Below are 14,956 nucleotides of genomic sequence, written 5' to 3'. Positions count from 1 at the left end.
GAGGATAATTGTTAAAGTTTTGTTTATGAGTGTAAAAGCGTGCAGGTTGGAAAAAAAGGTTTCAGCCTATGTATAGTAATCTTCCTCTGTGAATGAGAGTCTTCCTCAAAACTGTAGAGTGGAAAGTCAGTGTTCATATAGGAAACATGTGCCTCCTCATGGGTCCTCTGAAGTCTGATTATGGTGGGAGATTGGCTTGGGGAGGGACTACAGGGAGGGTGGTGCTGAGATTTTGGAGAGACATATAGCAGAGTTGGAGGTGACTAAGATCGTGCACAACGGGACCAGTGAGGTTGCAATACATGAGACAGGCTATCATGCTCTCCTGCTTCCCTACCATTCACCCTAAATGGGAAGACTGGAGGTCAACAGGTACCATCACTATGGCCTGCGGTCTGACCTCTCATCAGGAGCGACCTCTTTGGAATAGACCCATAGGATTACAAAGTGACCTCCTGTGTACACGATCTTTACTAATCAAAATGACAATGTGGTCTTTTATTCAAACACAGACATTAACCCAGTGTTCACCAGACAATGAAGAAAATTCACAACAAAAAAGGAAAGACCAAAATGAGGGTTCAGAATAGCTGATACGAAGAGCTGACATTTCTTTTTTTTTTTTAATTTTATTTATTTATTTGATAGAGAAATAACAAGTAGGCAGAGAGGCAGGAAGAAAGAAAGGGGGAAGCAGGCTCCCCACTGAGCAGACAGCCTGATGCGGGGCCCGATCCCAGAACCCTGAGATCATGACCTGAGCTGAAGGCAGAGACTTAACCCACTGAGCCACCCAGGTGTCCCAAGAGCTGACATTTCTTTAGCAAACACAGAACGCATGGAAAAAAAGGAGCAAATGGGGGAAAAAATGTAATGAGAAAGATGAACAGTAAAAGAAAACATTCTATTTAAGGACCAGATAATGGAATAGACATGGATAAACTCTAAATTTCAATTTCAAAGATAAAGCTGAGGAAACATGCCAAAACACAGAGATAGAAAACAAGAGAAAAGAGGAGATTCAGATTAATCCATAAGTTCTACCATTTATAGAAATTTCCCAGAACTAAAGAAAAATCCAGTACTTCAGACTGAATGTTTATAAAGTCCATGCTGAATAAAAGAAAAAAGATTCACCTATACTTAAGTACATCCAAGGAGAAAAAGACTGAGAGATTTCCAGAAAAAAAAAATCCTCCTTCAAAAGAGTAAGAGTCAGATTAGTACAAAAAGTCTATATCCAGATGATATCATGGTAGATGGTGGAATAGGAAGCTCCAAGAATCATTCCTGTTATCAGAACAATTCTTGAACTGGCAAGAAATACCAAAACCAACCATTTTCAGAACTCTGGAGTCTAGCTGAAAACTTGCAGCAAGAATGCCTGATGAACAAAGAGCCTAGTAAATATCCATGAATTTTGGTGTTTTACGAGTAGCTACCATTTCCCAGTCCCTGGTCCCGTAACAGACAGCTATAGGGATGGCTCCCTGCATTCCTGATGGGGACAACTGGTGGCATGTTGGACAATAAGGATCTTTTCCTCCAAAAATCAGAGTTGTGTGTTTTGCACTCCTTGCCAGTCCACTACAGAACTGGCAGAGAAGCTGGTCACTGTCTCAACACCTCTGGGCTGAAGTGGCTTCCCACGCAGCGCCTGTCAAATCATTTAGAGAGATAGAATTTTTAAAACATATTTCTTTTCTCATTGGAATAAGACATTTAAGGAAATCGGTCAGGCCAATGGATGACTGAGGCGATAAGATACCACACATGACCGGGAAAACAGTCTTTGTAAAAAGTGGTTTGGAAAATCACTATACAAATGGACAACTGCGGAACAGCAATAAGAACAAGCAAGAACAGCAATGCCTAAGGAAAGAGGAGAACCCGATTTCCAGAATTATCTCATTACAATATTCAAAATATAATTTCAACAAAAATATAACAAACATACAAAAGAGGGGCCCATTCACAGGTTAAAGATAAATTGTCAAACACTAGCAAATATTGTCAGAATCAATTTTTTCAGAACGCTGGAAATTAACCAAAGGCTTTCAGTGACCTGGGAAGTGCTTCTTCAAAAATAGCTGATGAATCTTGGCAAGAACGGTGAGCTTTGTGATGTTTTAACTAACTTTAGTACCATCCCCTGCTGCCAACTCAGCTGTAAGCTTGAAAAATAACAGCCCATATTTACAAGACTGGAGAAGGAAGAATGAGTTGAACTTTTTCAAAGCTTCATTCTCAAAGAAGAGCTGTTTTGCAGATAGACCAACCTGTCTAGTTGTTCTTTAGAAGATCCTACTTGAAAGGCTCTTTCTTTCAGTTGACTCAAACTCACCCAGTGCTAATGCTGATCTCTGAGAGATGTTTGCCAAAAGTCTCTCCAAGTAAATGTTTTAGCTCCTGCTGCCTGAAGCAACAGTTAAGAGCTGGCACAAACAACAGACTAACCAAGAAGCTTGGTAGGAAAGTCTGGGCAATGAGATAGCAGCAGTGGCTTTGAAAGCTCTGATATATTCCTGGGAATCTAGAAGGTCAGAAGCATGCTTATGATTGTGCACATGCTCAGATAAGACCAAGGCTCTAGCCTCTGGCTGAGCTTGAGCCTTGCACAAGCAGGAAATGAGGGGTTAAGCCCAAGTTGTATTGGCCTAAGTGTTGAAGATATGTCCTGACCCATGCATAGAGGGCCCCTCAACAACGAGTAGGCCATGTCTGGGCTGTAAGTATCTAAGGAGATCTTTGTCCAATAAGTAGCTGATCATACGCCAGAGACTTTAACGACCATACTTGCTTGACCAAAAATACAGACGTTACCAAACTAGTTCATAAGTCACTAAGCAAACAACAGCAAATAGCAAAAACAAAAAACCTTGGGGAAGGGGAGGTCTGGTTTCCAGAACTGCCACATTATAATATAAAAAGTGTCAAGTTTTCAATGAAAACATGAGTAATGTAAAGAAATAAGAAAGTAGGGCCAATATACAGAGGGGGGAAAGCAATTAATAAAACTTGTCTCTGAGGAAGCCCAGGCTTTGAATTCACTTAGAAAAAAACCCCTTAAATCAGCAAATTTTAAATATTTTCATGGAGTTTTAAACAACTGTATTTAAAGAACTAAAGGAAAGCATGAGAATAATATCTCATCTAGTAGATACCATCAATGAAGAGACAGACATTAAAAACCATGGAGTTGAAAAGTACAAAAACTTATGGGGCACCTGGGTGGCTCAGTTGGTTGGGTGACTGTCTTCGGTTCAGGTCATGAATCTGGAGTCTCAGGATCGAGTCCTGCATCGGGATCCCAGCTCTGTGGGGAGTCTGCTTCTCCCGCTGACCTCTCTCTTCTCATGCTCTCTCTCTCTCTCTCTCTCTCTTTCTCTCTCTCAAATAAATAAATAAATAAATAATCTTTAAAAAAAAAAGTAAAGTATAAAAACTTAAATGAAAAATTCAGTAGATAGCCTCAACAGTAGATCTGAGCTGGCAGAAGGAAGAATCAGTGAACTGAAGATAGGATCATTGAGATTATTCTGTCTGAAGAATAGAAAGACAAATAAATGAAGAAAAATGAACAGAGATGCAGAGACCCATTGGAACACCAAGTGTACGAACACACACATGATGGTAGTTCCAGAAGGTGAGGAGAAAAAAAAATTTTTTTTGAAAACAGAATAGCTAAAAACTTTTATATAAGATATGAATCTACACATCAAGAACTCAACAAAAAAAAACCAAACAGGATAAACTCAAAGTAAAGGCAAGCTCATTTGCTGAGAGTGACAGCCAAGGGTGGTAAGGAGGGATCAATTGTTTGAGGAATGTAGACAAGGTCTACTACAGACTGTAGGGACGGACAGTGAAATGATCAAAGAAATGCAAGATAGACTGTGCTGAGGGTCTACTTGTGGTTGGTGGTCTTAAGTTTCTAGTGGAACTGATGCATCCTCTTGTATGACTTTTCCAAAATGATCAGTTACTGCTATAGAAAATTTGCAACTGGATTCTTCCAGGGTGGGTCAAAGGAATTTAAATTACTAGCAAGAGAGTTACTAAAGTAATGGCATCTAAGTTATCTAAGTAGAGAAGTAAAGGTAGGAAGGTCATGATGGATTGAAAATAAATGCAAGGTCAAAGGTATCAACACACTGGAGGGCCACACGTTTGATGAACCCTCTTAAAAGTAGGTTGGAAGGACTGGGGTTGTAACCAATTGCAGGACTGGAGATGGGACAGTTCTATGTAATGACAAAGTCCAAAGTATGCCCATGGGAGAGTATGACTAGAGTAGGGTAGAGAAGGTTACTGAGTTGAGGACTAGGGCATTAGAGTGAGGGTCGGACAATGATGGCTCATCCACATGGATGCTAAGTTCACCCACAATGCTGGCAGGACTTTGGGCTAAAGAGGAAGACTATAATGAAGATGCCAGAGTTGTACGTAAAAGAGGAGAAAATGGAAATATAAAAGTATATATCACATGTTCAGATGCCAGAAGCTGAAAAAGATGGGAAATACTGTCACTGACAGAACTGGGAACCAAAAATGCCATGATGAGTCAAAAAATAATAACGATCAATAGGGACAAACGTAGGACGTTGCACCTGGGCCCAAGACGACAACCACATGAAGGGTGAGTGGAAATGTTGGGGCTGATTAGGGGCACACTGGCAATCAGCTCAACACAGTGTAATGTAGCCACCAAAAACTCAATACTTCTCTAGCAGTCCGTCAGTTAGAATGAGATAGAATGGGAAAAGTTCTGCTCTAAATTGGTGGTGACCAAGAGCACGGTCTTCAGGTGTGTGTGAATTCAAGATGGCGGGACTCAAAATAACATTCCATAAGAAATGGCTGGAGGAATTATACATGTCTGCCATGGAGAAGACTGCAGATCATGAAAGCCTCCTTCAAACAGCTGTAGGGCCGTTAACTCGGAGATAGATTTAGATTCTCACAAGCAGAGAACTGGAGTAACTGGTGACAGTTAACAGTGGGGAAGGGTAAGTTTCAGCTCAAAATAAGAAGGGTGTCCTGAGAACCAAAGCTGCCTTAGGAGACAGCAAGTTCCTTGTTGCTGAGGTTATAAAAATGTAAGCTGGACCACTTGGTGAGGATCTTTTGTTGGAATCCCAATGTCAGGTGAGTGATTCTATCAAATAGCCTTTTAGATGCCTTTAATCCTAAAATTTACTAAATTTGGAAAGTTTTTTGTCATTATTTCTTCCAGTGTTTTTATCAGTCCCCAGTTGTCTCTCCTCTGCTTTGAGAACTCTAGTTATATTTAGGTCATTTATGGCTCACTGATGCTCCATTCGTGTTTTTCTAGACTTACTTCTCTCCCCATTTCATGGAGGATATGTGCTATCTCTCTATCTTCAAGTTCACTTCTCTTCTACAGTGTCCACTCTGCTATTATCTCATCCAATCTATTTTCGTCTTTTTTTTCCCAGCTCTGTAAATTCAGCTTGTTTTAAAAATCCTTGATGAATTACGTTAACATGCTCATGTTTTCCTCCAACTTCTTGAAAATACAAAACAGGGTTACAAAAACTTTTAGTATCCCTGGGCACTAACTGTATGTATCACCCATTTCATCCCTGGGTTGGTTTCCTTGATTGGTGTGTCTTCTCATTAAGGATTTCGGTTTCTTGCTTTTTTGTACGCCTCATCACTTTTGACTGGATACAGATGCTTTGTAAGTTTGAGTTTCTTGGGTACAACCTAGTCTTGTACTAGTTTAAATACTCCTGAGGCGTGATGCAGTTAAGTTCTGGGACGTGGTTAAATTTCTTGAAGATAGTTTGATCCTGTAAGGTTTGCCTTTAAGTTTAGTTGGGTGGCACCAGGCCAGCCTTCCTCCTAGGGCTAATTCTCCTCCACTGTCAAGGCAAGATCCGTATGAGAACTCCACCAGTTGTCCCGTGTGATGAGGTTTGCTTGCTCTGGCTGGTGGGAGCACAAATTCTTCTCGGCCCTTCATGAGTCACAGGGGTTGTTTTGCCTTCGACGTTCAGAAGATTTTCTCTTAGCCTCAGTCACAACCTCACGTGAGTGCGCAGCTCGGCGATTAGCTGAAGACACAAAGGTGACCCGCTGTAGTTCTCCACAGCTCTCTCTGGAAGCTCTCTCCCCTCTGGCACTCTGCTCTAGTCATGTGGCCTCCCAAAACTCGTACTCCATTCCTTCAGTCTGGGAGAGGGAGGGGCTTTGCCAGGTTCCCTCCCCTTCGGGGCTGTGGCCTGGAAATTCCCTTGGGGTAAGCTGGAGCAGTCATAGGGTTCTCTTTGTTTCTTCTCTCAGGAATTACTATTCTGTGCTGCCTGTTGTCCAACATCTGAGAACCATTTGAAAATATATATACTTTGCCCAGTTTTTTAGTTATTTAAAGCAGGAGAGTGACCCTCAGTCCTCAGTCCTAAGATTTTTTTTAAGATTTTATTTATTTATTTGACAGAAAGAAAGAGAGATCACAAGCAGGCAGAGAGGCAGAGAGAGAGAGATAGGGAAGCAGGCTACCCGCCGAGCAGAGAGCCCAGTGCGGGGCTTGATCCCGAGCCAAAGGCAGAAGTTTAACCCACTGAGCCACCCAGGTACCCCAGTCCTAAAATTTTATAAGAATACTTCAGGACGCCTGGGTGGCTAGGTTGGTTAAATGTCCGCTTTCTGCTCAGGTCATGATCCCAGGGTCCCGGAATCGAGTCCTGCATCAGGCTCTCTGCTCATTTTCTCCCTCTGTCCCTGCCCTACCCTCTGCCTGTGCTCTCTCTCACGCTCTCTCTCAAAATAAATAAATAAAATATTTAAAAATTAAATAAAACAAACCAAGAAAATGAAAATAAGAGAGCACACTTGGAAGCAGTAAAACTGAATTTCTTCAGAGAACTAATCTGAGGCAACCAGTGCAAATTACTGAAGCCCTATCATACAGAGGATCTGGTTGATTCAAACAACCCTTCATTATATCAAAATAATTGTGCAAACATGTCATTACAGAAAATACTGTAAAATTCAACCTAAGTTTGATTTAGTGATCTATGCAAATTCTGCCTTTTGGATTCAGGCGTGCATGGTATCTGTGTGCTCTGCCTTGGGCAGGGGGTGCGCTTCCGGGGATGAAGACGCCCCATGTACTTTTTCTGGGTGTCTCTGAGCCAAACCAGCACTGAACACAAGAGAAACCCCACTCAGGCTCGATAACTGAAGAAACAGGGTCTTGGAGGAATGGGGAGTGATTACCATGGGCTTCCTTCACCCAGATTCATCCAAATTTAGTAACCGTGGCTCTCACTCCGGGCTATACTGCGGATTTTCCTGTTGAGGGAGAACAGTACTCACCTCTTAGAACCAGGAAAGTACACTGGGGAAAAAAAAAATCAAGCAAGCATAAAACAGAAAACATTTCTCAAGAAGACAAGTACACACCTGTCACTGGTAAATATGTAGGCAACCACATCCTTCAAAGCTGCGAGTAAAACGCCCACCACGAGTGCGCAAACGCCTGGAAGATACAGAAGAAGCAACCAGAAGTGAAACTTCCCCCAAGGGTAATAAATCCTAGATCTGGACCCTCAGGAGATGGTTGTGTCAAGGATTTAGGAAATGTGATAGTTTGAAGAGTTTCTTCTTCCTGTCTGTGAAAAGATCCAAGGTGGTCAAACAACTCTGACTGCTTTTTCAAAGGCAGATTCACAGGAAAGACGTCAGTAAGAGGCCAGGCCAACTAGAATCTTCTCTAACTGGTCAGATGCCATAACGTTAAAGCCACTAGAGGAGGCCGGGATCCAGGAACACGGAGAAGCGGTCACCCAGACTTTGGTCAGAAAACCACCCTACCGGTGATAACTGGTAAATTCTTCAGCAGTACCAAGCGTAACATTATGTCGTTGGTACCAAAGGACAGGAAATCATAAGGAGAACTTTCATTTAACTGGGTAAACTTGAAAGAGCTTGAGGAATACTTCAGTTGAGTTTATACGGGTAAATCGATCCCCAAGAGAAGTTACGATGTTTGAGCGTTAACTGACAACACCCAGGAGGGCGCCGGAGGGAGGCAGTGCTTGGACTCACCGGCACAGAGGACAACGGTGACGCTGGAGTGACGGGCCTGCTCAGCATTGCCCGCGCCCAGGGCATTGCCCACGCGGACACTGGCCGCCACACCAAAGCCAAGGGGCAGCTGAGAAGAAACAATCACAAATCGTAAGAGGTCAGGGGGCCTGAGACTTAGAATATTAGGGCCCCGGAGTCCAACCACACTGGAACCCAAGAGAGAGAGTAATCTGTGTTCTAGAACTGGCTCTATTACATCCAAGCCATGGGAGCATAACCAAACTGCCCAGTCCCCCTCACACCCAACCTCTTCGTTGCTGGAACAATCTAGTTGCTCCCCCAACTGCCCCCTGGATCAAGTCCACCAGGGCAGAATCCCTTAATGCAGCGGGACTTGAGGGCTGGACACATACCATCAAGACTCAATTCAATCTAGCTACATTCAACAAGAGAAGACTTAATGTAGTACAAATAAATAATCTGTAAAAATCGAATGAACCCTGTGAAAAAGCACTTAGAACAAGGCCTGGCACACTATAGGAACTGATCAATGCTGACAGACTCGGACTCGGTGAGTCCATCACCTCCAACAGCCCAAACGGCTAATTATCTGGGACACTGACCAATGTCCCTTCAAAATACCAAAATTTTACTTTCCATCATTCATAATGGCAATCTGAAGCTATAAGCTTCCTTGCTTCTTGAACAGACCATTATTCAACCTTCAGGGTCATCCTTTTGACTTCGTATTATTATTACTCTGTAACACAGTGTTGCCCTCAGGAGCTGTTCAGGTAGTGTTGGTATAGAAAATGGGTTTTAGCTATCATGTCTGCTGAAAATTTCGGCATCATATTTAACCTCTCATTCCCACTAGAAACAGCATCCTCCCTGCAAGCATCCTCACAGCAATAACCTGTAAGTTATTGTCACTGTTTGGAGAAGCCAGCTTGAATTGGTAAAAACAAAACAAAACAAAAAACCCACAAACATTATAAGACTTGCATGTCAGAATATGCCTAATATCCTCCGGTTCAAGATGAGTGACTGTCTTTCATCCTTAACTGTCTTGGCTCCCCAGTACTGTTAAAATACCAATAAAGGGGTGCCTGAGTGGCTCAGTGGGTTAAAGCCTCTGCCTTCCACTCAGGTCATGATCTCAGGGTCCTGGGATCGAGCCCCACATTGTGCTCTCTGTTCAGCAGGGAACCTGCTTCCCCCCACCTCTCTCTGCCTGCCTCTCTGCCTACTTGTGATCTCTGTCAAATAAATAAGTAAAATCTTTAAAAAATAAAATAAAATACCAGTAAAGACGCTGAACAGAAAAGACATTCATTCACATCACCAAGAATAAGAGAGCAGACCAGCTTCTGGAAGACAGAAGGCACATGTCATAACCCTGGGGTAGAACCACAGGAAGCCACAGTCCAGAAGATGAACAGGCAGAGGCCTGCCCGCTCTTCCCCACACAGTCTAAGGAGGCTCGAAACTTCAAGTCCATCCACAAGGCAGCAGTGAGCACTGCTCAGGGGGACTCGCTGCAAACAGCAGAGTCAGACCCCACTGCCTGCCTCATCCTCCCTTAGACTCACTGCAGACAGACAGACTAGGCTAACATAGAAAAGCCAAGTTGGGGGTGGTGGTTAGCTCCCTGTGTGGTGTGAGCACCTCAGAACCAAGCCCTTCTTGGATTCTGTCTTGAGGACGGTGCGGAGGAGCTGTGGATGAGGAGGGCAGACTGCCCGCTCCCTGTTCCTCACCCACAAACCCTAAAATGAAGGTGTCACTTGACAGATACCAGCTTTGTGCTAGGCTTCTTCCGGGTGCTTCCCACTCAGGGGAAAGGTCTGTTGGAGAAAAATTCCCAAACGACAAGGTCAGAAAAGCCATGCCAGCCATTTATTTTATAAATCAATGTGTTCATTCTTTCGTCAATACAGAGGGACCAATAAAGATCAAGGGATCTTTGGGGAAAACCGAAGAACATATCCCCCCAAAAACCAAGATAAATAAAAGGCCAACTGAGCTAAGAGGTAACAATGAGGTGATTGAAAGCATGGAAGAGAATGTTTGATCGTTCAACTTAGTACATTAGATTTCTAACAGATAATACAGCATAAAACAAGAACAGGTTCCCAGAAAGAAGGGACCATAAGAGAAAAAGAAAGGGATATTGGAAATTAAAAACAAAAGTGAAAACATTTAATAGCAAAAACACAAAGTTCTTTTTTAATGGATGAAAAAAGAAATACCCAAGTTCGATACTAGAGGTCAACTTCCACCTAAGTGGAAATTAACAAGAATAGAAAAAAGGTACAGAAAAGGGGGAAGGAATAATATTTTTAAAAACTTCTCAGAGTAAGGGGAAAACAGAAGTCTTCAGTCAGAAAGGATATACCAAGCCCCCAGAAGCAGTATAAGCAAAGTAGTACCTTCACAGAAAAGCATACTTGAGAAAGTTCACAAAGTGCATGGACAAAGAAAATAAATGTAATAACTTTCAAAGAGAAAAACCATGTCATCACAAAGGAATAAGAACCAGATTGGGCGCCTGGGTGGCTCAGTGGGTTAAGCTGCTGCCTTCGGCTCAGGTCATGATCTCAGGGTCCTGGGATCGAGTCCCGCATTGGGCTCTCTGCTCGGCAGGGAGCCAGCTTCCTCCTCTCTCTCTGCCTGCCTCTCTGCCTACTTGTAATCTCTCTCTGTCAAATAAATAAATAAAATCTTTAAAAAAAAAAAGAACCAGATTAATATCGGACTTCACACTAGGAACTCAATGCCAGATAAACACACAGTAATATCTTAAAAATTCTGAGGAAAGCTTGCTTTAAACCTACAAATCTATACTCAGCCAAGTTACTGAACACATATACGGAGTAAATAAAGGTTCTTTCAAACATGCATGGCTCACAGCTTACCTTCCATATAATCTTAGGGAAAAGTTTTTGACTAATAATCCAAATTTTTTAAGAGGGTGGGGTGAGGCAGTGGGAGAGGGAAAGAGAGAATCCTGAGTAGGACCCGTGCTCAGGATAGAGCCCCATGTGGGGTCTGATGTCACCACCCTGAGATTATGTCCTCAGCTGAAATCAAGAGTCAGATGTTTAAACTGAGGCACTCAGGTGCCCTGATAACCCAAATATTTTTCTAAAGGAATATAATAAAATAGAAGAAGCAAGATCCCAGAAACTGTCGATTTAATTCATGAGGCCAGTGAGAAATAATTATGGCATGACAGCCGTGGGGCACCCCAGGAAGAAGTCTAGAACTCAGGGATACAAATTAAACCAGGGAATCAAAGAGCCCTAAAATCTTCAAGAAGAAAAGGGAATCACACCCAACAGTCCAGTCAAACACTGTGTGACCTTAGTGAGGCTATACTCTGCTGACAACAAGAAATAAAGAAATGCTATGAAAAGTCCTCCAAAACTTAACAAAGGGCCGTAGAAAAAAGTCATACTGTAAATAGGAAGCAAGCTAGAATACATTATTTTGATAAACTGATGAAAGCAAGAAAAAAATAACACACATCACCTTTCACTTGTACCAGTCTCTTTCCAATGGGAATCTGGTATGTACTGGGATATTTCCTTCCCATCCAGAGCACACTATCACTTGGGTCTGCACATAATTCTACACCAAAAACTCCTGATACCATCTGGTCACTAGTGTTACGTGGTTTCCAGATTTTCAGACATGCTCTAAAACATGAACGAGACGACAGTGATTAGAGAACACAATTCAAAGGTTATAGCCTTTACAAAATAAAGACAAGGACGGCTGAGAGGCAGTATGACACCATGATTAAGAACTTGAACTTTCCGGGCGCCTGAGTGGCTCAGTGGGTTAAGCCGCTGCCTTCGGCTCAGGTCAGCGTCCTGAGATCGAGTCCCGCATCGGACTCTCTGCTCAGCAGGGAGCCTGCTTTCCCCCCTCTCTCTGCCTGCCTCTCTGCATACTTGAGATCTCTGTCAAATAAATAAAATCCTAAAAAGAAAAAAAAAAGAAGAAGAACTTGAACTCTGAAGGGAGGCCTCTGGGATCCGATCTCAGCCAGTTGCTTCCCTGAACTTGGACCAATCCCCGTCTCTGGATCCCAGTTCCTTTGCTGGGAGGTCAGTGGGAAATAGCAGGAAATCCCTCACACAGGACCCCATGGGCTACTCTGCGAAGTGTCTGGAATAGTGCCTGGCTCACATCATGTGGCTGTTGTTAATATCTTATCAGATTTGGGAGGAAACCGGGAAGAAAGATGTAAAGAAACAAGGACACAACGTTCCTCATCTCGGAGGTTAAGTCTACGAAGGTGTGGGATCAGGGAATAGAGGTCTATCTTTACCATTGTGGGTCACAACAGTAACCACTAAGAGAAGCAGAAATAACCAGCACCTCAAGGTAGAGGGAGATGTTGTGGAAAGTGAGTGGCAATCCTCGTCCTAACAGGGAGTCAGCGGTGATGGGAAATGTAGGAATAAAGCTCTGGGCTCAATCATCTGAAATAAAACCAGCAAGGGTTCTCAAGTGGCCACCCCTGGGGAACTGGCTTCAAAAGGAGGAAGCAAATTTATTTTTAGTTTGTGACACCCAAAACTATGTGAGCACATTATGTGCTGCTTAAGTATGAATTGGTTTTATAATAAAACATTTTTTAAAAGATTTTATTTATTTGACAGGGAGAATACTGTAGTATTAAATAAATGTCTGAATTTTGTCTTTTGGGTACTGGCTTGTTTCCCTTAGCATAGTGTACTCAGGATTCATCCATGTTGTAGCAGATGTCAGACCCTCTTCCGTTTTAAATTTTTTTTAAGATTTTATTTATTTATTTTGACAGAGAGAGATCACAAGTAGGCAGAGAGGCAGGCAGAGAGAGTGAGAGGGAAGCAGGCTCCCTGCCGAGCAGAGAGCCCAATGCGGGACTCAATCTCAGGACCCTGAGATCATGACCTGAGCGGAAGGCCTCGGCTAAACCCACTGAGCAACCCAGGCGCCCCTCCTTCCTTTTTAAGGCGGAATCCTACTCCGATGTATGTCTATATCGTGTTCTGCATATCCATTCATCTGTCGTGGACATCTGGGTCACTGCGACCCTTGGCTCATGGGAATAATGCTGCTGTGTCCATGGGTGTGCAGCTAGCTTCTTGCTTTCTTTTTCTGTGTACCCCAAAGTGACATCTGGGTCACTGCGACCCTTGGCTCATGGGAATAATGCTGCTGTGTCCATGGGTGTGCAGCTAGCTTCTTGCTTTCTTTTTCTGTGTACCCCAAAGTGACATTGCAGGATCATAGGATACATTTAATTTTTTGAAGAACTGCCACGTTTTCTTCCCATAGTAGTATACACCATTTTACATTCCTACCAATGGCACACAAGGGTCCCAATTCTTCCGTACCCTCAGCAAGCCCTGTTAGTTTCTTTGTTTTTTGTTTTTTGTTTTTTTTAAAATAGTAGCCCTCATGGGTATGAGACGGTATCCAAATGTAGTTTTTTGTAAGTATTTCCTAACGATTATTGATGTTGGGCATTTTTTCATGTGTTTATTGTACATCTTCCTTCCAGAATTATCTATTCAAGTCCTTGGCCCACTTTTTAATCGGTTGTTTGGTTTTTTTGCTACTGAGGTTTAGGAGTTCTGTCTATATTCTGGATAGTAATCTCTTATCCACAGGATTTGTGAATATTTTCTCCCATTCTGTGGGCTGCCTCTCTCCTCTGTGGATGTTGTCTTTGGATGCACATCGTTTTTCAATTTTCATGAAGTCCAGCTTGCCTATTTTTTTCTTTTGTTGCCTGTGCCTTTGGTGTCATGTGTAAGAAATCATTGCCAAATACAATGTCATGAAGCTTCTGCCTTGTATCTTCTTCTAAAAGTTTTACTGTTTAGGGCTTACATTAGGTCTGTGATCCGCTTTGAGTTAATCCGTGTATACGGTGTGAGGTAATGAGACTGCAACTTCATTCTTTCTCATGTAGATGGATACCCAGTTTCCCAGTACCCATTACTGAAAAGACTGTCCTTTCCCCATTGAATGGTTGTGGCATCTTTGTCAAAAATCATCTGATCACATATGCAAGGGTTGGTCTTTGTATCTAATTTCCATCTGCTTACATGTCTTTGTTTTATTCTGGAATTTCCACCAACTGGTCAAGTTCATTATTTGACTTTCCAGCTTTAACTTCTCTGTTCATCCCATCGAGTATTACATTTGTATGGCTATAATTTGTAATTTTAAAAATCCTATCTTGTTCTTTCCCAAATATTGCTTTTTTCATTTCAGCTCCTCCTTTTATGTTGAACGATTTTAGTTAACCATGTTTTATTTTATTCCAAAATGTTAACTATTCCAAATCTTTTTTTTTTTATGTTGAACGATTTTAAACATACTTTTCTATTCCCCAATTATTACTTCATCATCTCAAGCTCTGAACTCTAATTTTTCTGTTTGTTGTATCTGTCCAAAATTTTGCTCATGGTGGATTATTTCTTTGTATTTTGTGATTTTGACTGGATGTTCACCCCTGTGGGGACTTGTTTTTTCCCATAGGAAATAATGAAGAATTATTGCCTTACTGCCTCTAACAAAAGAAAGCCTGTGACAAGAAACAGAAAGCAAAACAGTGGTTGCTAGAGGCTGAGGGCAGGGGGAGCAGGTAACTGTGGAATGGGTAGAATTTAGAGTTTTATGGAACAAAAAGGCTCTGGAGCTTGGCAGCTCAACAATGTTAACAGAAATAAATTGCACAGTTAAAATTGGTTAAGATTCTAAATTTGGGGGCACCTGGGTGACTCAGTCATTAAGCATCTGCCTTCACCGCAGCTCATGATCCAGGTCCTGGGATTGAGCTCGGGCATCAGGCTCCATGCTCGGTGGGGTATCTGCTTCCCCCTTTGCCTCT

General features: G+C 42.4%; 1 protein-coding gene across 3 annotated transcripts in view; it reads right to left on the bottom strand.

The window, feature by feature from the left end:
- The window catches only part of LOC309851550 (multidrug and toxin extrusion protein 2-like), a 67,210-nt gene that overhangs the window by 9,494 nt on the left and 42,760 nt on the right, over positions 1-14,956 (bottom strand). For all 3 annotated transcript variants that reach the window (XM_082706919.1, XM_082706921.1, XM_082706920.1), the window contains 2 exons: positions 8,077-8,185; positions 7,432-7,507 (listed from right to left, as the gene is read on the bottom strand). In XM_082706919.1, coding sequence (XP_082563045.1) covers positions 7,432-7,507; positions 8,077-8,185 — 185 coding nt within the window. The remainder of the gene's footprint in view (positions 1-7,431; positions 7,508-8,076; positions 8,186-14,956) is intronic.

This window comes from Mustela nivalis (genome assembly GCF_964662115.1).
Source record: "Mustela nivalis genome assembly, chromosome: 17".
Classification (NCBI taxonomy): Eukaryota; Metazoa; Chordata; class Mammalia; order Carnivora; family Mustelidae; genus Mustela; species Mustela nivalis.
The sequence above is the reverse complement of the archived record's forward strand: the minus strand, read 5'-3'. Positions and strand labels throughout refer to the sequence as shown.